At 38.5% G+C, this 25,500-nt stretch overlaps 1 protein-coding gene across 2 annotated transcripts in view; it reads right to left on the bottom strand.

Annotated features, from left to right (window-relative positions):
* Positions 1–25,500, bottom strand: part of ZMAT4 (zinc finger matrin-type 4) — a 317,747-nt gene that overhangs the window by 28,011 nt on the left and 264,236 nt on the right. For both annotated transcript variants that reach the window (XM_036011575.1, XM_028527005.2), the window contains one exon: positions 12,122–12,218. In XM_036011575.1, coding sequence (XP_035867468.1) covers positions 12,122–12,218 — 97 coding nt within the window. The remainder of the gene's footprint in view (positions 1–12,121; positions 12,219–25,500) is intronic.

Genomic DNA, 25,500 nt, shown 5'->3' with positions numbered 1-25,500 from the left:
TGGGCACCAAGAGCCTACATTCTTAGTGACGACATTATGATTGAAGGCACAGTGGGTCCTTGTTGTGCCACCCCCCAGCCCCACATCGCTGACAGCCACTCAGCACTCACTGACCTTCATCACTGAGTAAAGCACCAGTAATCTCTCTTGCACTCCGAATGCACCAAAGAATTAAGGGTTCACCCTCTGGAATCACAAAGCTTTAGTGTTTCTGCACTTAAAAGTTACACAAGTGCTTTAAGGATAAGAATGAAACATTCGTTCGTCATGTTCTACTAAGTGATTAAGAATCTAGCACATAGTGGGTCACTTAATAATTATTTGCTAAACTATTTACCCAGTCAGTGAGCGCTCTGGTTTTCCTTCACCATGACATGTTGCCTCAATGAAAACCTCCAGATCTTGAGTGGACCAAATTCTGCTCACAGAAATGAACTCTCTAGATTCACTATAGAAATATCATTTGCATATTCTAGAAGGTTAGCTCATTAGTTAATTGCTACTGGGTCTCTTGATAGTTCAGTTTGAAAAGAAAAATACCCCTCCAATGTATGAAAAGCACTGATGAATATTTTACTCGCACTGATGTTTTGCTGCCATACTTGTGTGAGAGAGGCTCACCCCTTTTCCTCCATGTTTGGAATGGGAACAACGGATGCTGGCCACTGAATTTCCTGGCTGCAAGAAATCCCCCACCCAGATTATACTTTGACCTGGTCTCTCTTCTTCATGGGGGCACACTTTTACCTGCAGGACTATTACGTAATATGGAATTACAAAATTATGACATCCAGTTCTAAGACTAAGAAATAGAAACCTATATAGTTGGCTTCCAAACCTTTGAAGTATGAAGGCTGCTGAAAAATCTGAAACCCCTTCTACTCAGTTGCCCTGAGTAGGAATTATGCTAACCTAAGGCTGGATTTAAAACGAGAAAAACTTTAGCACACCCAGTAAAACCCATCTACAACAGAGACTTAAAGTGTCCTTTCTCATATAGACATTCTCATAGAATCTACTGTCTAGATTCTAATTTAGTAAGTTGCCTGCTCATGAAAATCTTAGCTATAAGTAAGTTTATTTTATTTAGCACTGGAAATGTGTTATAAAATAGAATGTATTATTTGAACTTTATCTATTATCAAGGAAATAAAATCAGAGGTCTGAAACTCATCTACTCAAGGTTATTATAAGATCTTTGTGTTAGAACAGAAATGAGTTTGGTGGTGATGGTTTTAGAAATCAAAAAGAATACAGTGCACATGTTATCCTGTTAGGTGTCTTTAGAAGAAAGGGCACTTAAATAAGGGAGAGAACAGATAGATATAGCTCCAAAGAGTATAATAGCACCAGAGGCTGTGGGTAGAACTTTGAACTCATTGTGTCCCTGGCTTGAAATATCACCCACATTTCTGAAACCTAGCTTTATAGATTTTGATTTGTATTTGACTACTCAGCATGAAATAGGCTGAGATTTTTCTGTGACCCTAAAAGCTCTAGACGAAACACACATTTCCCATTTGCTGCTAAGGACTATTAAGAGTGATAGATATAAATGACTATTATGATGCTTATATAAGTTTATATTCTGACTGAGGTCCAGATTCTGGTTCCATTTGACTAGTCTTAACACAATCCAGAATGGTATAGATAATATTAACTCAAAGAAATAAAAAAAAAAACAAATCTTCAAATTGTTTGCTATTAAGTTATAACTGAAATAACAGTGGTTAACATTAGAAGAGGTGTCACTCTTGCACATGAAAAGTATTGAGTTTTTTAGAAAGCCCTTCCAACTGAGATTAGTCAGACTCAGGTATGAGCAGAAGCACAGAGATGCCTGAGTGGAAAGGATGCAAACAGGGAAGAAAAGTGAGCTCCATATAGTCAGAATGGTTAAGGAGCTCTAACCATGGTGTCTCAAAAAAATATTGGGAGAATGATTTTAGAAAATTTAACCAGGAGCACAGTTCAATTTGTTTTCAAGCTTTATAATCTATGGTCTTTGGAGAGTAATGTGTTAACTACAAATGATTAACAAAATGCAACTGAATCAGAAGGCTAGATAAAGCGGGAAGCCTGGGGAGGAATCAAGGTGTAAAGACTGTGTGTAATTGGGACCATTCAGAAAATGTTCTTTCTGGACCTGGCTGGTGTGGCTCAGTGGATTGATTGCCAGCCTATGAACTGAAAGGTTGCCAGTTTGATTCCCAGTCAGAGCACATGCCTGGGTTGCAGGCCAGGTCCCCAGCTGGGTGTATACGAGAGGCAACAGATCGATGTATCTCTCACACATTGACGTTTCCCTCCCTCTCTTCCTCCTCACTTTCCACTCTCCCTAAAAATAAATAAAACTCTTTTAAAAGTTATTTTTTTAAAAAGTTGTACTTTCTGGTATTGCAAGACTAAATATCAAGCTTGAACCTGTTGTAGAGCATGAGGATGTCCAACAGGTAAAAGGCATAAGACCACAAGATATGCAGAATGAGAGTGGTCTTTGGAGTCCTGCCCTAGATCTCTATGTTCCTCTGTCTGGTTAATGTCATTTTGGGATGACATTAAACCCTGAGAAAAAGTGAACTTTTTTAATCAGAGTCCAGAAGCCCCACATTTGGGCTAGGAAATAGAGTTTGCTGTAAAGAAGTCTGGGACAATCTTACAGAAGAATTACTTGGACACCAGAAGTACTGCTACCTGAACATTCATCTACCCATTCCTCAAGGCCTATTCAAGTTTAATTTTGTTAATAAACAACGTAAACACTTATTGTGGAAAAACTTCATGTCAAGTACTATCTAAGCAGTTCTGTGCTTTTTTTTTTTGTTCTTAAAAACTCAATCTTCATCTATCAGTTTTGGAAAGCATTTTTATAATCTGTTATACTTTACTAATGTGAAGACTTAGTCGCAGATAGGTCTTTAAGTAACAGGCTCAAGGTCACACATTCAGTAGAAAGCAGAGCTGGGATTGGACCCTCATGGTCTCATTCACAAACCACTTCCCTGTACTCACTCCTCAATGACCTTTCCTGATGGCCCCCAACCAGACGCAATTTCTTCCTTTTCTGAATTCCAGTGGCATTTTGTACCTCTTTTACTTACCATATTCTATGTTGATTTTAATGATTATTACTTGACTACTTGTTGCATCCCCTCAACTAGAGTATAAATTTCCTGAGAGGTAAAATTACCGTATTTTTTGGACTATAAGACACACTACCCCACCCCCTATACACACATACATTTGGGAGGGAAATGCAGCGGTGACCCTGCTCCTGCCTCCTGTGAACCATCAACCACCCCCCGCAACCCATCCCCCCAGCAGCGAGCCAGGTAAGCTACATTAGGACTATAAGGCACACCCCTCTTTTCCTCCCAAATATGGGGTGTGCATCTTATAGTCCAAAATATGGTATCTTGGTATCTCCTTCTGTTGTCCCTAAGGCCTGTTTTTAATGCACCACATTAGGTACTCAGTAGATTTTGGTTGTAGCACTGAATTATATGGTATGAAGGGCTAACTTGTCCAATCACTCACACCACTACCCCACCCACACTATGAAAACTGCAGCTATAATGGACATACTCAATCCTCTCCTTTACCCCCCAAAGAGGTGATGGACAATTGAACTCAGTAACACAACCAAGGGCATGTTTTCATTCCCATCATACCTCCTCCCCCCACTTTTCCAACAAAATCAACCTATATGAAGAGAAATTCTTCACTTATTTCATTCGATTCCCTGGCATTGCATGTTCCATGATAATTTTAAAGTGAGTAGACAGATTCTGGCCAAAGTCAACATTCTACTAAAGTTTGGTTGGAGTAAAAGTCAGTGGCAGCTAAATACAGTTTATAGACAAACACACTTTAATTTCTAATGAATTTTGGTGAAATGTGTGGGAAGGGGTTGCAGTTGCTTAGACAAGATCCAGGATGCGTGCAAGTCCAGATGCCTGGACTGTTCAGGTGAGGGGCCAAGGTCTCCTTTAGAACCTTTCTGACTCCCTCTTACCTAGCCCTGTAGGCCTGAGAAGCCACCAGAGTTTGTGATCTATACTAATGGCATGAAATAAAGCTAAAATAAGCTGCTTTATCTACCTTCTCCTTATACAAACAGCTTCACCCTTTTCCCTCCAAGTGACAGACAGCATTTGGAAAGCCCCTGGCCTTTGGTCTAAGGACAGAATGAAAGGCCTCCAGACCCTTCTTCTCTCACACAGCGTGATTAAAGGGTAGATCCCCTCTGGGCCACCCAGCAGTACAGAAGTAAACATGAAAGAAGAACTAGTTTACAGCCAATCTTCTGCCAGCTGAAAAAATATATAAAACAGTTAAAGAAGCTAAATATCAAAGTCGTAAAATAAGAGAATGTTAGAATTGATAGAGACCTCGACTACCCCATATTCCAACTCCCTCAGGTTTCAAATGAAGACACTGAAGCTTGGTGAGGGGCCATGATTTATTCAAAGCCACACAGGGAAAGAAAGAACTACTGATATGTGCCACATTATTAATGAATCTCAAAAACATTATGTTGGGCAAAAGAAGCCAGAAAGCGAAGAATACATGCTATATTATTTTACTAAGGTGTAGTACAGGCAAACTTAAGCTATGGTGACATAAATCAAAAAGTGTTTGCTTGGGGTAGGGTATTGGCTGAAAAGGGGCACAAGGGAACTTTTGATGGTTGAGAAAATGTTCTATATTTTAGTTGGGCTGGTAATTACATGGTGTATAAAGTGTCAAATCCCATCTGATTATATACCTGAAATCTATGCATGTTATTGTATGTAAATTGCATCTCAATAGGTAGATTTTCAAATAATGTTTTAAAGTTGTTAAGAGCCACTTTCTTAAAGTTGTTAAGAGCCAAGAGAGAGTCTTAAGAGAGTGTGATAAACAGGGCTGACAATGGGGCTCTGGTTGTCTGCCTCCTAGGCAGGCCTATTAGGTTCCACCACCCTCCTTCCAGACTTTTCTCTCTTTCTTCATGTACTTTTCAGAGCCATGTCAGGTATGTGATTGGTCCTGGATGACTATCTGAAGCAGCATGACAAAGAATGTGAGAGGTTTCAATGAGGTCCACAATTAAATCTGGGACATTAAATCATCAACTCAGAACTACTCTGGAGACAGCCGTGACTCATGCAAATTTCAAGCAAGACAAAACAATGATTATGGGTCCCCCAAGAAGGAGGTGGGTAGAAGAATGAGTGAGCTGAGAAATATTAGATGTCAGCAGTAATGCTAAAAGTAACATGAAAGAATGAAGGTGCTCACCATTTAGTTCTTTCCAAGCCTGCAAAAGGGCCTAATCTATTCACATACTATAATTATAATGCATCCCTAGGTGTGGTATATATAGAAAAAGCATGCAAGTGAGACTTTTTGAAAAATAGAGCTGTTAGAATTGCCTGTGCATTAGGGCTATATATAGAGAGTTATATGGTTTTATTTTGTTTTTCTGTCTTCTCTGATATTCTCCTCTTTATAGGCTACTGTCTTTTTCATTTGCAAAGTTTGATTCTGTTTCATCAGAGACCCTCCTTAGAAAAGGAAGGGCTATTGACAACAGTGGACCAGAATGTTTTATTAAAAAAAAACAGGGCTAAAAAGAGAACACCCTTTAACCCCCAGGCCTCACCACATCCTCACCACTGTGCTGCAGCAGGCACCCGATTCACAGGATCTAGGAGTGCCCTGGGCTAGGAAGATTCGGCAACACTCCATAATCTCTGCTTCCTAGAAGAGCTAGTTTGCACCACCAGAATCATCAGATAAGACAGGCAGAACAGTTGTCTTGGGCTCTAGATATTGTTCTTTATTCCAGGCCTTTCCAAGCAGCTTCCAAATAATTATCAACCGAAGAGAAATAACCTGACACTCTTTGGGAAAGGACAGCTCTCCTTTCAACACCATCTCATGTCTTGCTCATCTCAGAACTTTACTGAACTTTTATACTTTTCAGAAAAGAAAACTTTCTCATGAAAAAAATAGACCACAATATCAAATCCCACCTCCTCTGGTTATTGAAATTCTTGGTTAGTGGCAGTACACCATACTGAAAATTCCACAGATTATATTTATATTTTTAGCCTTTGAAAAGTCTATGCATTAATTTGTTGTTGCTTTGTTTGCTTGTTTCCAAACAGAGCATCTTCTTGGGGTTTATGCAACTTTTATTTATAATAAAAAAGCATTCTTAATGGTTGGCATATCTTGCAACTATCTTACTTATTATTGTGCACCCCTCAGATAACTTACCACTGTCCTGAAGGCAGGAACTGAATTCCAAGATATTTAAAGCAAATATATTCCAGCTCTGAAAACTAGTCTAAATATCCACTCAATCACTTCACAAATAAATTAATATATTGGAAAACTGAATAATACAAATGCTTTGTCTGGAGGGTTCATCTAGGTGAAAAAAAACTGCAGAAAAAGCAATATGTATCACTATTTAAGGTTTCCCATCAAAGAAAAAAGCAAATTTATAAATTGCTGCTAAGTTCTAGTCAGTCTGATTTATTCTCTTAGACACTTGTGTCTCATTTTCAACCAACTGAAGTATCAAAGTAAGTAATGGCAACTTTTATATCCTTTATTCTAGGTAATATACTGTCCTAAGGCTTGAAGTGTTCCCCAATCTCAAATTTAAATACATTGCATGGGAATTGTTCATTAGTCTGTGGTATGCACTCATCTGCCTTTAAATTTCATTTTAATCATTTGTACTAATTGACAGACTAGCTCCCCTGGAAACACTGAAAAATCTACCTAATAGGCAATTGCTTTAGACATCAGTGTGATCACCTGCATTTCTAAACCTTTAATCTCATTAGCGATTTAATGCCACTTAGTATTTCTCTTGTTATTTAACGATGGAGAAAAATTTGACTGTTATTTTGTTGTTTATGGCATTTCCCCCCAAAAAAGAAAAAATCCATATTACTACTAGTAATAAAGTCAGTAGTAACTTAATTCGAAACAATTTGTTAGATTATATTGTGACAGCTGTCATATCAGCGTGCATTAAAAAAACATCAAAATTGGTGAATTTTTGCATAGCCCTTTTAACATTGAAGATGAAAGAAAATATGCAACATGTTTGGCATATTATGCATTATTGTTTCAATAAAGGTAAAATTGCAACTAAAACGCAAGAAAAGATTTGTGCAGTATATGGAAAGGGTGCTAGGACTGATTGAACGTGTCAAAAGTGGTTTGCGAAGTTTTGTGCTGAAAATGTCTGATTGGATGATGCTCCATGGTAGGGTAGACCAGTTGAAGTTGATAGTGATCAAATTGAGACAGAAACTGAGAACAATCAACGTTACCTCCCACCACATGGGAGACAGCTGACATACTCAAAATATCCAAGTCAATAAAGTTTTCAGTGAAAATGAACAATGTGTTTTTACTTTACAGAAAAAAACAAATAAAATTTTGGGGCCAACCCAATACTTTCAAAGCATTTTAATGTGTTGCTGTACTCCACTTGAACAGACGTTCCATAGCACTTTTCACCGGTGGCATCATCACCATCATCATCATCATCTTGCTCAGCATCATCTTCATTGTTGTCATTATTGTGACAGGCATAATAAGTTGCCCAGGAATATGTGACTGAAGGGATGCTTATGGAATAAGTCAAGTAGGTTTCACACTGCATTAATGTCCTAGGGCTGCCCCTAAGTAAGAGAGAACCACAAACTGCATAGCCTAAAACAACAGAAGTTTATCCTCCCACGGTTCTAGGGAATAAAGTCTAAACTCAAGGTGTCAGCAGGGCCCAGCCTCAAAAAGTTCCAGAGGAGAATCATTCCTTGCCTCTTCCAACCTTGCTGGCTCGTGTGTTTTTGGCTTGTGGAAACATAACCCCAATCTCTGCCTATGTCTTCACACAGCCTTCTTCTCGATGTAGCCTTCTCCCTTTCCTTTCTCTCATAAAGACACGAGGCACTGGATTTAGGGCCCACACTAAGTCCAGAATAATTTCCCCTTGAGATTCTGTTTACATCTGCAAAGACCCTACTTACAAATAACATCACATTCTGAGGTTCTGGGTGGACATAATACTGGGGACACATTGCTAGCTCCAATAAAATGGTGAAGGCTAACTGGGGGACCTGTCGTAAGAAGAATTTTAAGGCTAAATTCAGGATTAGTAGGAAAGAGCCCAGGCTCGTGAAAAAGGCATGGAAAGTGAATGCACGTTTGTCAGGCTCCTGTCATCACTATTCACGTGTCTGTAAGGGAACTGAGACTGGAAGACCTGTCGGTGCCCAAGAGGATGCAGTGGCAAACTTCTATTAGAATAAAATCTACTGATTTAAAATTCAGTGCTCTTTCCACCACACAATTTAATAAACTTTACTCATCTCAACACTTTTTCTAGATATTATTAGTAAAAATATAAATAAAGGAACTTGAAAATTGCTGACACCTTAATACTCATGTTATTCTAATTGCTCAGATTAGAATACTTAAGAACCATTTGGCTGACTTTCATTTTCTCCTCTGACGGGGTAATTGGTATAACACTAACCTTTCACCTAAGGACAAAGTAAAAGCTGGATAGATTCTAAAGAAAACATTTGGGAATCCTTGAAGAGTTGGTATACATTAAGGAAAGTATTACTAGTAAAAAAGAGAAGGACATTTCCTGATGAAAATATACCTTGAATATGTATTTTTTAAAAAATAAAATTAAGAAGTCATTTAGAGAAATCCATATTCACAGTTGGAACTTTTAAATGATGTCTGTTTCTCATAAATATCATAAGCAGATCAAAAGTCAGTAAGGGCATAGAAAATTTGAACAAGGTTGAAAATTCTAACATAATTGATATACAGAACCATTTGCCTAATTACTAAAAAATTACTTTAAAAACCAGTGAACATGGGGTATTACCACAGCTGACCAGATGCCTGGGCCATAGGATGAGTCAACACAAACGTCAAGGGCCTGGAGTCTCTCAGACTGTGTTCTCTGACCACAGCAGAATCAGGCACAAATGGATCACAAAATACATAATAGAAAAATCTCCCAAATATTCTCTTAACCACGAGTAAGGAAAAAAACGCGGTAAAAATTAGAAAATATGTTTAAATAAATAATGATGAAAATACTATATATGCAAAATTGTGAGATACAAAAAATGTGACTTGCAGAATATAGCTAAAATAATCTGTGGTGGCACAATGAGAGCTTTAAATGCATGAATTATAAAACATAAACACTTAAAATTAATAACCTATACTTTGATGTTAACAAGCTGGGGGGCATTAAAATTAAATTGAAAGGGCATAGAAAGAAGGAAATAATTTTTAAATGGTAGAAAATAACTGCACATAGAGAAAAATCAACAAATGCCAAAGTTCATTCATCAAAAAACCTAATAAGCATTGATAAAATTCTCACAAAAATGATCAACAAACAAGAAAAGGAAGAGACACAAATAAATAAAATCAGGAGTGAAAAACATCCTACAAACATTAAAAATAAAATTAAAGGAATATAATGAACAGCTACATACCAATACATCTTAAAATGTAGATAAAATGAGCAAATTCACTGAAAAATAATGAATTAAAACTGATCCAAGAAGAAATAGAAAATATGAATAGTGCTACATTAAAGACATTAAAATTCTAGTACAGATATTTCCACAGTATAAACTCCAAGCCCAGATGATAACATAAATGATTTCTTCCTAATATTTAAGGAATAATAGCAATTTACCACAAACTCTGTCAGGGATTAGAAATAGAGGGAAGACCTCTCAATTTATTCAGTGAAGCCTGCATAAATTCTGAGACCGAGTCTGACAAACATATTACAAAGTATTATGGAACAACAGATCACACATATCCTAAATTTGGTATACAGCAGGTGAAACAGGCATGTGGGTCAAGGCTATTACAATGATTTCGTTCACATTTCCCTCACTTTACTTCTCAGAACAAGAGAGACCTTGTGCTTTTAAGGGAGAAAAGAACTGTGTTTATTGGAAAGAAGGCAGTACTGTAGAAGAGGTACCCTTCTGAAGTCACATATATTTATTAAATCCCTCCAGGGAAGGATGCCCTTTTTCTCAAACCTCATCACTGTATTCTGTGTTGGCAGGCGTCCATGCCGAGCCCATGTGTGGTGACTGATGAAGTGGAAGAAGCAGAAGCACAGGTCAGACACTGTGAGATGTCACTCCCACTCTGCCATTTGTTGCCCAGGTGACGTTGGGTAAGCTTCTTTGCCTCTCTGAGCCTTGGTGTTTTCATATAAAATAATGGGTTATTAGTAGTTATCTCAAGGTAGTGAAGTGCATCAAAGGAGATAATATGTGTGGGAATGCCTAGCACAGATTCTGGCATGTCAAGTTGTACGTGTACACATAGGGAGGCAGATTTTCCTGAAGCTGAAGATACTGTCCACGTTAGTCATTTACAGGACTCATGCCACTTCCAGTCACTATTGTCTACCTCTGTGTGTTTTTAATATTTATTACATTATGATATATATTAATATTATCTATATTAAGAGCAATAAATACATGCCCCTAAAAGATCACCATTTATTGTTGCAGCTACTTGTGTCTGTGTGTCCATCAGACACAGGTTAGTAGAATGCATATGGTGCCTCTTACAGTATACTAGTCAGACAATGAATAGACTACTAGGTGGGGGAGTGGCCAGCAGTGTCCGATGATCCATAGGAGCGCTCTAGGCACTCCATCACAAATCAGAGAAAATCTTCCTTTTGCTGAATTACCTTGATAAAAGTGCTCTGGGGTGGATCAGAGTAAAGCAAGTCATGAAAGTGGCTTTGATCATGAGACAGTGTGACATGGATGCAAAGACTGAGAATCAGTAACCAACGCTGGGCTTACGTTTCCTCACCTACACCAGACCCCCGTGACCTGTGTCTTTAAAATAACCTCACAAAGAAATTTGCTTGCCTGGAACTCACCTTCCTCATACTCCTGCATGGAAAATTGTTACTTATAGTTTAAAATCATACCTTCATTCATTCAAAAATGTTTATGAATCCCTTAAGATGCACGAAGTGCTGTGTTAGGCCCCAAGGTTCTGAGGGTGAGCAGAATCAGAATGTGACTTCTTCCTTCTGTGCTCAGCCACCGCACCAGTGTCCCTGCACAGCTTGCTCTGGTGGCCCCTTCCCTAGTACTCAAAGCTCTGAGAGCCCACATGGTATTCGAGAAAAATCTATGTCTTTACAAGGCGGTCTGGCGGTCAGCTCCTCAAGAGGCAGGCCTGGGTCAATTCATCTTTTATTTCCTAGCGTGCACCTCGGAGCTGACACATAGTACAGCTCAATAAATGTTTGTTGAATACATCATTCATTATTTATGAAGCCTTGGTGCAGTCAAACCTGTTAAATGATTCTGCTAATAAATATCAGAGATATGAAAACAACCACACTCAGGAAAATTACATATTTTTGAGATATTCCTTGTTTTTTTCCCTATGCTGTCAGGTTTTATTAACAGTCCTAGCAGCTACTTTAAAAATGCCTACAAAGCTAATGTCATTTATTTTTAAGAAGATGAGAAGTATAAATGTAGGTAAATATGCCCAATTGGCCTTTTCAGGTTTAAAATCATGAGAATTGTTTTATGTAATGAAATAAGCTTCCATTTAATTGGAAATACTTATGTATATGAATGATTGAATACATCATGAAATTTGTTAGGTTTCTATACTAATTAACAATATTCATCTAGAAATGGCAGAAGACATTCATAACATTTGAAATAACAACGCTAAAGTCTGACACATCCTCCAGATAGAGATAACATTGTTTATTTAAAAACACTTGGCATAGATATAAAATGTTCCTGAAGTTTTATACAAAAACGTGAACTGTCCTTAAAAAATGAAAAAAAGAGAGCCTGTCATTACTCGTGCCACAAAAGGAGAAGCCATTCTTCAAGTGGACTTTTGGAGGCTTCCCAGCAAAAATATCAAGGGAACTTTGGAGGTAAAGAGATGTTGCTTCCATCTCTTTATTTTGAAGTAATTAAAATGTTTAGCCTTTGATCATCATCTACAAATCACATATGAAAGGACTAGAGAGAGAAAGTATGAAAGTACCTACTTGGTCTGATGTTTAGATCCTTTCAGGTGGGCATGATACTGTTCTATTGAGTTTAGAGAGACACTGCAGATGGTACATCTGTAGTTGCGCCTCAGACCTGTGGACAACAGACAGACCTGATTAGCTGCATGCTCATCTTCACCCCGCTGAAAGAACCCAAGATTCTCCAAAAGTTCAGGCTCAGAGCAGCTTACAGGTTATCTGGTCCACCCCACCAAGCCTTCTACCCCTCCTTTCAGAGCCCAGTCAATAGGTTGCATAGAAGAAGCATTATAACTACGAATTATGCTAGAAGCTGCCTGCTTCATTGACATGATGGCTGACATTATTAGAACATACTTTATTGATGGAAAGTGTTTCTGGAAATTTTGTAACCCAAGCAAAGAAGCAGTCCACTTTTTCCCGAGGCAGATAGACATGGTAAGCTGTCACATCTGCATGAAACTTGAGCCTCCAGAAAAATCCTGTCTCAGTTCTTCCACCACTACTCAGATGGCAGAATCAGACAACAGCATACATATCACTCATTTGGGTTCTTCTTCCAGGACCATCTTATAAAATGTAAACACTCAGAAGGATCATATGTTAATCTAATTCACATGAATGCTAACTTTCCACCAGAGAGTTTAAAAGAAAGTTATCTCTGTATTTGTTTATTCATTTAATTACTTCATGAATAGACTATCAACTTTGGACCAGGCACTGGGAATTCCAAGATGAGTAAGTTGCTCTTTGCTCCAAGAAGTTTAGTAAAAACCCGACTCCTTTGTAACATTGACTCATCTAGAGTCAAGCGCGTTAGGAAGCAGCTTTAACCAAACTTGAAAGATTTGTCACAGCTCAGAGACCTACAACAGAACGCATTCTTTCTGCTAGTGTGTCCCATCAGGGCAGAGAGGAAAGTAAACTCATAGTCAAGATCTGAAACTTCAGATCTAAATTCTGGCTTCAATTATTTCTGGTTGTATGATCTAGGGGAAGTCATATAATTTCTTCCTGGCCCCAGTTTCCTTCATCTGCAAGATGAAGACAAGACCATCTGCATCACAAAGTTGTTGTAAGAATTAAGTCAGTAAGATACATTAAAATTCTTAGCAAGCGAGAGTTGTTTTTATTAATTTTGCTCCAAAATCCAGTGTCTTATCCTTGTAAAAAGCCAAGCTATTAGGCAGCTGTAGCTTTTTTTTTCTGATGAATGCAGAGTATTTTCTTTCTAAGAGACAAAGTTCTTATTTTCTTAAAAGGAAAATAATGCACAGAGTTGGAAGAATTTTACAACCTGCTACCTGGGTGACTTTATACAAATTATTTGACCTCTCTGTACTTCTGATTTCTTACATGATTGTGGGGAAGACTGAGTGAGATAAAGCATTGCATGAGAGAGTGTCTGACACATAACAAGTAATCAACATAAATAAACTATTTTTACAATTTCAAAAAGATGTTCAAATGCAACTCTTTCTGTCCCAATATCCCAGATGAAGCCCTAAGACATGGATGCTAACTACACCCACATTGCTAAAGTGAATGTGAGAGCCCCAGTTCAGGGCATCCAAAGGAAGTGGTCAAGAACCGGTTTCCAGCCCCAAGCTGATCATTCACCTCCAGTCTAAAAAAGAGATAGAAGAAAGAGGTAGGGGATTTCTTAAAGGGAGCTTATACAGTACTGTGAGTGTTACTTACCCTCCTCCATGTGAGAGAACTTACGTTATGGGGGTAGTTCTCTCTCACCTGTACCCTATGGGAAAAGGATTCAATGAATTATCTAGAGAGCTGGAGGCATGCTTTCTTGTACTTGGGAAGAAGGTTCTTGAACACTAAACCACCTGCAAGATCCAAAGCCCTAGAGATTGTGGCTATTAGCTACTCTGATGGCAAAGAAAGAAAGGTGGCAGAATTAGGTACAGCCTGTATTCACAGAGCTTGTCAGAGTATAAGATATGTGGAAGTTCCCACAGACCATGTGTGTACTGTGTATGAGAGGAGCTGGTTTGGAGATGTCTTAGATGCTGGAGTTGAGGGCAATGGGATCTCAAAGGAAAGATGCTAGAAGTGTTCAGCTGGAAATCCAGAAGGTCGGCATGATCGCAAAGGAAATATTTAGCTCAGATCAAGTAATGCTGAGTTCCTGAAAGAGCCAAGAAATCCTTCCATGAGTAGTCAGTTTGCAACCCCTGCCAAGCCAGGCAAGATCTATGCCAGCTTCGTATACGTATCTATCAAGTAAACCTTAATCCCCTTCGCCTTTCTCACTTGATACACTGAATCCCTCAGCCTTGGAGGAACCTGAGGCAATCTGCCAAGGTAAAGAAAGAAAAGCAAAATCCTTAGAAGAAAAGCAAAAGCCCCAGGCAGAGAAAAAGAGAGCCTACCTACTCAGGCAGCCCAAGCAGAACTGAGCTAAGGAAGGGAAAAACTAACTTTTAATAAAGTTAGAAGATAGTTAAAAAAATATTTTCCTATCCTGGATATGTCAATTAATGACAAAGAACTTTCATGTATCTAGAAATAAAAGTAAAGAAATCTTTGCTGCTTAAAAGTGTGTGAAAATTCATTAAACTTATCCCGGTTTTTATCCGAGGGGGAGGAAAAAAGTAACCCCACAGAGAGTTTGAAAGGGCAGCAGAGGGCAAGAGTAAGGTCACTTTCTGATTACATCTAATGAGTCTCACTGAATGTTACAGAATCACTCTTATGTCGATAATGTGGCAAAAAACAGAACCTCAAGGACACTGTCAAATTTGTATGGCCCAATGCAGGTTTCAGAAAAATCTATTTGATGTGTCATATGATAAACTGGACTGGCCAGTGGAAAGGCTGGCTTGTTGTTTTAGTTTCAATCACATAATTGGACACTGATATCCCTAACTGCTCAATTAAAAGTCAATTCAGTTATATTCAGTTATAGGGAAACAAACAATGAAATCACAGATCTCTGGGACCTTCTTAGGAAGCAATCTAAGGGACTTAAAATTTCCAGGCAGAGACTGATGATTCAGAGATGAAACAGACAACTGTTGACTCTCTATTCCCTCAAGCAATGACTCTCAAAATTCTCAGTGTGAATACCGCTTCTAATGATCATGCTAAAATGTAGACTCTCAGGCACAACTTCTGGAGATTCTGATTCCATAAGCTTTGGAACGGGGCCTGGGAATAGACAAGAAGTTTCCGACTTGTAACCCCAGCCCCCCCAAATACACATACACCGTGTAAAGTACTGCCCCATAGACATCCATGCCTTTTGGTAACTTCAATCTGCCAGAACAATAGTAGGTCTTTAAAAATATATTATTCCATAAAAAAGAGCTGTGCTCCCATCGCTTTTGCATTTCACAAGCGTGCATGATTCAAAAAGATTACCGTGGACCCCAAGCCCAGAGGCCGTACGTTATCACAACGACCGTGCACAGGAGTTCTTTGAATCCTCATCTCCTCTTTTATGCATCAAATCAGAATATGAAAACCAGCTTCAGGCCTTCCTCCTTCTGCAGTTCTCCATCAATCTTGTCATAATACACGATAACTACTTTTTATAGGGGTCCTCTTCAGACTACAGACCAATCAAAGTTCCCCTCGTAACAAACGAAGGTTCGGCTTGGCAATGGGCATAAATATTTATGTTTAAAAACGGGCACTTTCAACATCACCAACAAATCTAAGAAAAATATTCTGATCTGTTGCTTTTCATTACAGTTCTCATGCTCTGCAGCCAGAGAGAGGCGTGGGCAGGAAATATTTGGCACTTTATTGCGAGGCAGACTACAGGGAGCAGGAATGGGAAAGGCAGTGCATATAAACAAGAACAAAAGCAGCGAAGGGGCAGGGGAGTCCTCCCCCACACATGACACAGTGTCCTTGGCGGGAACTTAGGGCTTTATTAATGCTCAGTTGAAATCCAAATTGCTCTGAATTTTATAGCTCCCTTTCCTCAAAGAAATAGAGAGTCTTATTAAACAAAAAAGGTAACTTTCCTATTTAATTCATTTTCAGTGCAATACCATACTAACAGTATCCAAAAATCTTTGCAGACCTAAAGGTTATATCTACAGGATTTCCAATATGTGTCAGGAAATACAGTCCCCGCCTGCAAGGATCTGACAGACGGCTGTAGAGAGAGAATATATGTATACAAATAGTGACATTGTGAAGGTAGATCATAAAAAGTACCACAGTCAGGACGAGTAGGATGAGCAGAGTGTTATGGGAACTAGAGGAGGAGATTGTTTCTAACTCAAAGGGGCTGAAAAAGCTTCTTGAAGATGCATTGCTTTTGTACTCATATCCCTAAGCACAGTGTGTAGAACAGATGGTCCTGGAGAGTGGAGCAGTATGTGATTACTCTGTGTGCCTTTTCAAGTCCAGCAAAGCTAGACTCTAGGTGTCCCTGCAACTTTAGCTGCATCCATTCTATATGAGAGAAGCGTCATTGTGCCTTTATTATGGTGTCAGTTATTTTGCTGAATGCCAAGAATGTAAGAGGGAATAAAACAGACAGAATAAAATTCTTTACAGAGCTAGCCAGGCAGGAACACAGGAAACTAGTAAACAAATAAAAACATAATTAAAGATTGTGAAAGTAGCACACAGGATGTAGATAGGCTAATGAGAGAGGAACAAGGAAGAAGGGTGATTTTTGACAGCACGGTCAACCGAGTCCTCTGAGAAGTGGGATGTGAAACCAAAGGGACGAGAAGTGAGCTGTGACATGAAGAACTAGTCCAAGAGTTTCCCAGGGAGAGTAAACAGCCAGACAGAGAGCCAGGAGTGGAAATGAGCTTGGTCTGTTCAAGGAACAAAAGGCGGTGAAAGAAACGAACTAAATTAAACAAAACTGTCAACTCAGAATTCTATCTACAGCAAAAATATCCTTCAAAATTGAAAGTAGAATAAGAAAATTTTCAATACAAACTAAGAGAACAGTTTTCCAGCAGACCTGTGTCACAGAAATGCGTACGCAGTCCTGAAGGTGGGGGGCAAATGGCACCGGCTGTAAACTTGCATGCACAGGACAAGGTGGTAAACCCTGATTGATTAATGTGTGGGAATCTACATTCTTATCCCTCTAAATTTATCTGAAGACAGTGGAAAATTTAATGCAATACTATATTGTGTATTGTGTATACTGAATTGTGTACTGTGGTATTTTTAATATATTTATACACATGTAAAACATGCATGTATGTCAACAATAGCACAACGATGAATAGGAGTAGAACAATACTGTTGAAAGGTCATTATGTTTTACATGAGATGGTAAATATTAATTCTGAATAGATAGTGGTCATTTAAGCCTGCATACTATAATCCCCTAGAAACAAATACAAAGCCATAAAGCTAAAGAACTTACAGAGAAAATAAAATAAGATAATAAAATTATCTGATTCGATTAACCCAGAAGAAGGCAGGAAAAGAGCTCTAGACCCAGAGGGTGTCACTGGAGAATTCTATGAAACATTAAAAGGTTGCATAATATCTACTTCTACAATGTCTTTCAGTGAAAAGAGGAGGAAGAACCACTTTTGCCCTTGCTTTTGAGCCAGCCTAGCACTAACAAATTTTGACAGACTCTAAATGAAAATAAAATTGCAAACCAATATTGATCATGAGCATGACAGAAAAGTCCTTTAAAAATTGGCAAATCAGAAACAACACAGATCTAGACATGCATGTTGACATGTATACATACATACAAAGATAATCATATCACAACAAAGTTTGTTTATTCCAGGAAGCAAGAGTGGCTTAACATTTAAAAGTTAAATAATATAGTAATTCACTATATTAACAAACAAAATGAGAAAATGATATAATCATAATAGATGCCCAAAAGAGCACTGAACACATTTCAACATCCATTCAAGATCAAAATTCTCAGCATACTGGAAAAGAACTTTCTTAATTTTATAAAGAGCACCCATCAAAAACCTACAGCTAATATTATATTAAATAGTAAAGTGCTGAACAATTTCCTAAGATAAGGAAAAAGCTAAGAATACAACTTTTATTTTTTCTATTCATCATTGCACTGGAGATTAATTCTAGGCTGTAAAATAAGAGAAGAAAGAGAAAAATATGCTTACAGATTGGAAATGAAGGAGTAAAATTGTCTACTTATAGAAGATATGATTGTTTACATAGATGGTCCTAAGGGAGCTATAAAATAACTACTAATATAATTGAATTTAGTAAAGTCACTGTACACAAGGTCAATAAGGAAAAAATCAATTGCATTTTTAAAATAGTTACAAACAACTGGAAAATAAAAAAATAAATCTAGCATAATAGTATCAAAAATATTTTAAACTCTTAATAATAAATTTAATAAAAGATGTACATGACTGAAAACTATAGAACATTTTCAGAAAAATTAGGGAAAACCTAAATACATACAAAGATATATATATATGATATTTGTGAGCTAGAAAGATCAATATTGCTAGATATCAGTTTTCCTTTATATTCAATGCAAAGTCAATCAAGATTCCAACAGGTTCTTTGTAGAACAGACAAGTAGATTGCAAAATTAACATCAAAATCAAAGTATCCAGAATGGCCAAAACAATTGTGAAAAAAATTTTAAGGATTCACACTTGAAGATGTTAAGATTTGCTATAACATTTGATGTAATCATAAAAGTGTTGCATTAGCATAAGGATGGAGAAGTTGCATCAATGGAACAGAATTGAGAGTCTACAACCAGATCTACACCCAAAGGGTCATTTAAGATGTAATTGACAATACAGTTCTGTATATGTTCACATATACCCCATAATGACTTAAAATACATATACTGTGAAATGATTATCACAAAAAGTTTAGTTAACACCCATTATCTCATGTGGATACACACACAAAAAATTTTTTCCTTATTACAAGAACTTATAGGATCTACACTCTGAGCAACTTACAAATATACCATAACAGCAGTGTTAACTATACTTATCAGTTGTACATCACATCGCCAATAGTATTTATCTTATAACTGAAAGTTACTATCTTTTGACCACTTTCATTGATTTGTAACAAAGGTGTTAAGGCAATTCAAAGGTGAAAAAAATTTATTTAACAAATGGTGTTGGAACAGCTAGATAAATGTGTGCAACAAAAAGATGTACATCAACTTCTACTTAATAACACACATTAAAATTCATATTTATTATAGATTTGAATGTAAAAGCTAAAACTATAAAGCTCCTGGAAAAATACAGGTGAATATTTAATGAACTTGGGGTAGACAGAGATTTCTTAGGAAACAAGAACATAAAACATAAAAAATGAAAAACTGAATTTTATAACAATCAAAAGCCTGTTCTTACTAAAAAAAATTAAGAAGACAAAAAGTTTAAAAGATGAAGGGATTAACAAAAAAAGAGAAAAGTTAAGCTATCTCCTAAGAAAAAAAAATATTTGCAATATATATATCTGATAAGATTTATTTCCAGAATACACAATTAACTCCTACAAATCAATAAAAAAAGACAAACAACCCAATTTTTCCAAAGGACAAAATATTTCATCAGATATGTTATAAAAAAAGATACAGAAAATGATCAATAAGTACATGAAAAGGTACTCAACATTATTTGTCACCCACCAGGGAAATAAAAATTAAAGGAACAGTTAACTACTGTCTCACTATCTACAACTGCCACCTTCAAATAAAACAACAATGCCAAATGTAAATGACTGGAATGAGTGGAAAATCTGGAATTCTCATACATTTCTAAGAAGACTCCAAAATGGTAAAACTACTTGGGAGAACTGTCAATTTCTTTCCAAGTCACATTTTACCCTGTGACTCAGAAATTCTATTCCTAGACACTTACCTGAGGAAGAAAAACTCAAAACAATGTAAATGTTCATCAACACAGTAAGACAAGCAAATTATGATGTGTTCATACAATGGAATAATACATAGAAATTTTAAAATCTACTGATTTTTATTATGTAGTGATTTTTATTATCTACTGGTTTTATTATGATTTTTATTATGTAGTTGATTTATACAACTACATAAGTGAGTCTTAAAAACATAATGCATTGGCAAAAAAGCCAAACATAAAAGAACAATGCTGCATGACTTCATTCACAAAAAGTTCAAGAATGACAAAGCTATTCCGTAATTACAGAAATTCAGAACAGCCACATTCTGGGGGTGGAGAGTGACTGGAAGGGAACACGAGAATTTTCCAGAGGAATATAACTCTTCCATGTCCTGAATGAGACGGTAGTTACAGAGTACACTCTTTTATCAAAGTTCATCAGATTATTTACCCAAGATCTGTATATTTCACATTCTTTAAAAGAAAAACTTAGATGGATGTGATGCTACACAGAAACCTCAGCAAAATAGAGATTTGAGTTTCTATTTTATTCTCATTTACTCACTGAACATTCTCTTGTAAATTACAAAAAGTCAACTTCATACTCACATTTATGCTTTGGTAATCTTGCAACACTCAAAAATATTTACACATGGTCTGAATTAAAATGCTTACTACAGCCAAAATCACTTTGAAAGATGATTAACAATATAAAAGTACAAACAATAGAAATTTGGTTTTGAATGATTTCTTTCTTTCCACTTCTTAAACATTCATTAATCAACATGTCTTTTGAATGAATTGGTTATCTTCCAGTATAAAAGAAAACTAATATTTACACATGCTATGTATAAGTACTATTGTGCTTGTTTTATCACATTTACATATTTACTCTCCACAATACCCTCTGAGTGGACACTATTGTTATCTTGATTTAACAGATGAAGAAATCGAGGTACAGAGACTTACTCAACATCACAGAGCTAGCTGGAGACATGGCTGGGCTTTAAACCCCTACATTCTGCCCAGGAATCTGTGCTCCCAACCACCATGCACACTGCTTTCTGGGACTGGTGACTAGGAACAGAGTCACAGAAAGAAGAAAGGCTCTTTAGAGTTCATCCAAATTCCAGGCTTCACCCCAGATGATTGTATTTCAGGAAACCTATAATGTAATCTAGAAATATGCATTTTCTAAAGCTCCCCAAAGTACAAGTTTTGGAAAAACCATTGGTCTAGTCCAAAACCCTATGAGGGACACAAATATTTTTTTCAATCAGAATTGTTCGTACCTGCTTGCCTTCAGGGCTATCCTTTTATAAACATGATTGAACTCTACACACTGGCCTGAGTTCTGCTGTTTGCACGGGTTTATTCCCAGCTCTTCAAATACATCAAATACTTGAAGAAAGATATCCAGTCCCCTAAGGCTCTGTTCACCAGGCTGAAAGTCCACTGGCACTTTGACAGTGTTGTTTATTTTAAGTTCAAGTTCCCTGCATCATCTCTATTACATTCTGGATGGCATTCCCTATTTCTTGATCACAGTCTTAAACTACAAACCCCCAGACTGAAGGCCAAGTCACTCGTGTGGTTACATCAGCACAAAGTAGAGCAGAACTGTTACATCCTTTGTGCACCATTAATGCTATCAATACCTTTAATTATTTGAGTATAAATGCCTGTGTGTGTGTATGTGTGTGTGTGTGTGTCCCCAGCAGCCCTGACCCACATAATCTAAGCTCATACTGAACCTGCTATCAATCAATACTACATCTTCTCTACACAGGTTTCTACTAAGCCAAAGCTTCATTTATTAATTTTGATCGGTTGGCAGTGGCTGCCAGAGTGCTATGCAAACACTATGAGCCCACTGCAGAAGGTAACAATTGCCATCATCTGTTAGCCGAGTCTGTCACTGGTGAGGGGCAGGGTGCCAGTAACATGCTTTTCATGGTTCTGTCATTCCAGCTCCAGCATGTTAACATAAATCATAGAAAAGTCGGGACAAGGAAAACTCTGGTAAGCCAGGGAGTCCTCAACATGCAGGTGGTAGTGAAAGCCATAGGACTGGTTATACCGTCTACAGAGATGGTGGCAGGTGAGGAGAAGAGAGTGTGGAGGAGAGCGGAGGAGCAGCTAGTATTCCCTGATATCAGAGCATCGTTGATCTGCTCTATCTCCTTACTGCCTCTGGCAGGAGCCGGGCCCATAGGCATCTCCAGCTCCCCCTGGATCTCCGCCTTCAGTGCTGCTGAAGCCCGGGGCAGACGTGGGGGTGGGAACCTGGTGCAAGGCCCCACCTCTCCTGCAGGTCACCCCTATCACTGAGGATGGAGCACTGAGACACAGCTTCCAGTTTGTCCTTGTGGATTTCCTTTTTCCCTTGAGAGTGGTCTTTGTTCTTTCTTCTTCATGCCCATTTCTCCTGACAGCTGAACCTGTTGACTTCAGGCCTAACACGAGCTACAGAAGAATGAGCCTTACAAACACTGCCTCACTAATCCCAGAATTACATAAGGCCTAATCCTTATAATTTCCTTATTTTGTATTTGTTGTGAGCAAGGGAACATTTCTGAAAGAAGTCACTCACACACACATTTGTGTCTTTCCACAATGCCAGGTTTATTAGGAAAGACGTTCCCCAAAAGCCAATACAGTCACATGCAGGTGACATACAGAGAAGGGGAGCTTACACCAGACAAGTGAGCTGAGCTAGCCTCAAGCACAAAGTCCTGGTCACTGGCTGGCGGCACCTGCAGGTAGAGAGGCGGCACCAGTCTTAAGCCAAGTACTTCAGTGTTAGCACGCATCAGTGGCATGAAAAATCTGGCAGGGCTCCCAGTTAACCCGTGGTACAGCCACACTGGAGCGTGGGGTGGTCGGGGCTCTGAGTTCTTATAGCCCACAAGTGGCAGAGGTCCCACTCACAGCAGTGTCCAGTTGGAGTCCTTACCCAGTGTCCAGACTTGTGGTTGGGGGCTTTCTGAGCCCCTCCTAAAGGTGTTCCTGTTATACCTCATTACCTCGGTCTTGGCATAGCACTTGACATAACTGTCATGGCTGACGGGGACTTTCCACTGAATTGTCAAAGGTTCAGAAAATTTGCTCTGCTCTTGCTCTACACAATGTTAATTATGGCGGTTATACTCCTCTGATCAAACCCCAACTGATAGACATGGTATCAAGGAACCAGAGAGAAGAAAGGTTTTCTAGAACTATGAAGAAATCATTATTATCACATTTTACCCTCAAAACCACCTTATGAACATTATTATCCCACTTTACAAATGAGGAAACTATGGTTCAAAAGCATTGAAGTCATAGAACTGCTAAGTAGGAAAGCTAGTGGCCTTAATAATTATACTAGGGCTTTTAAAATTAAAAAAAAAAAGGAGTAAAGAAAAGAGAGTAAAAGAGTTATGTTTTCAAAAACCTTGATTTGAATCTAATATGTAAAGCAGATAAAGCATAGTTGCTCTAGTCTGAATGGGAGTTAGTCAGAGGTCTCAAACTCCAGTCAGTTTCACATCAAACTCCAAGCATAGCACTGAGCTTAGCCCAAGTAAGCGACCTTGGGCTCTGCGAAGCAGTATGGAAAACACTGCTTTTTGTCCCGTCACCCATCATAAGAATAACGTGAGGCACTTTGGTATGCTCAGTCTTAGACTTGCACTATAGAATGTCCCTCCCTGTGAGTTTAATCTAAAGCAACTTCACTAAGATCAGGCTTTGCTGCAATCCCAGTTAAAGACGAGCCTGCACTACTCCATACTGCAGCCATTACAATGGACAAGGTGTTTGAATGCTAGACCTTCTGAATTCATCCCACGGCTCGCAGGCATAGACCGCGGGGTACCAAGCAGTCAATTAAAGCACACACATTTTTCTAAGACAATCCTTCCTCTATTTAAACAGTATAAATGCAAAGCCTTGAAAATGGAATCAGGAAGCAAATGGCTTTGCATCTTCAAAAGCTATTTCCAAACAAAACCTAAAGCTATGAAATAAATTTATTCTCAGTAATTAAAAGACAATTTTAGCCATGTGGGATGCCTGACCCAAGAAAGGACTGGAAAATTGTTACCCTACTGTGAAGATTCAGAAGGGACAGAGTAGCTCATGCTAAATATTTAAAGAGCTGCTTTATTGGAAGAAGGTTTAGATGTGTTTTATGTGGCAGAGAATAGATGTCACTCTTTGAGCAAAATCAGCCCCTAAACAACCTTGAGCTTAGCCTTGGAGGTTATCACTATTAATGTGGTTGCTATTAGCAAACTGCAAACAACCCCAAAATTGAACTGTTTTTTATTTTTGTTTTTGCTTTTGCGATTCAAGCTCAATGTTAAGAAAACAAATAAAGAAATCTACTCGGAAGCAATTTACTATTTAAATTGTACTCAAGGAGTTTTTAACCATATATTAAATACCAACATAGGGGCAAAATAGCTTCTTCCTGGTCTGGATGCTGATGTGACACAAAGGAAAATTCCAGAACAAAAAACAAATGTGCTCTTTCATTTGGGCCCTATGGGAGTGCCATGGATCTCAGCAGACTTAGGCAACTAACAGCATAGCAGGGTATGTGTTTGTTCTGTTTTAATGTGAAGTGTTTTCATAAAATTTGTGTTTTTCTAAAACATATCTTTTGATTACAGATTGTCTTCTGCACTGAGTAGACTGTACTCTTGTCACTCATGGGGGCCTGGTCCCAGGGGTCGGGGGTGTGCCCAGGGCCAGCTGTAGTGTGTGGGTTCTTGACTTTGTGTGGGAAAATTTCACAACACAGTCCAGGTGACCATGAGGATCCATTTACTAAAGCTGGGAGCAGTGAAACCAGGAAGGGCTTAGCATAGAGGAAACAGCAGGAGAGCCTGGGCCGGGCTGCGTTAGCTCACGGGGAAGTCAGAGAAAAGAGGGCTTTAGGGACAGTTGGGTTCCGGATTAGTCTGGAACACGCTACCAGCTGCTCATTGCTTTAGAGTTTAGGAGACACATGCAGAAAGAAGTGCGGGGTGGAGGGGGAAGAAGGGAAAGGAAATGGCCCGGGCTGCTCCCCAGAGGGAGAGTGCATGTGCAAGGTCCTTTGTCTTGAGGCTTCTATCTCCCTCTTGGAGGCAGGAATCTTAGAGGAGGCCTGAGGGGAGGATTCAGTAAAATAGTCATCAGTTCTCCAGCAAGTCCTTCCAGGGTTGTGGTCTCCACTGATCGGTCAGTGACAGGGCAGGTGGTCTTTAATCATTGCGGGTGGTTCTGGCATCAACCACCTGGTTTTGCTGGTTTTCTGGACCTGGAGCTGAAATACGACTGAGGCCAAGATGTTCTCTCCATGGAGGAAAGGCCAGAGGAGGAGAGGTTACCCTGGATGCGAGGTCCTTGTGTTCCCAGTTTTGCCCCTTGCCAGGAACTCAAGGTGACCCTCTGCGCCTGGCTGTAAATGGCCTGCCTGTTGTGTTCAGCTACCTGTCTCAGTTTCCCTGTTCCACTTGCCAAGGATTTTTCCTAGCTGCTCACTATCCTGTCTCAGTGTGACCATAATTTTGTGGATTATGG

The sequence above is a fragment of the Phyllostomus discolor genome, chromosome 11, assembly GCF_004126475.2.
Source record: "Phyllostomus discolor isolate MPI-MPIP mPhyDis1 chromosome 11, mPhyDis1.pri.v3, whole genome shotgun sequence".
Lineage (NCBI taxonomy): Eukaryota > Metazoa > Chordata > Mammalia > Chiroptera > Phyllostomidae > Phyllostomus > Phyllostomus discolor.
Note: the sequence above shows the minus strand (reverse complement) of the source record. Positions and strands in the feature narration are given on the sequence as shown.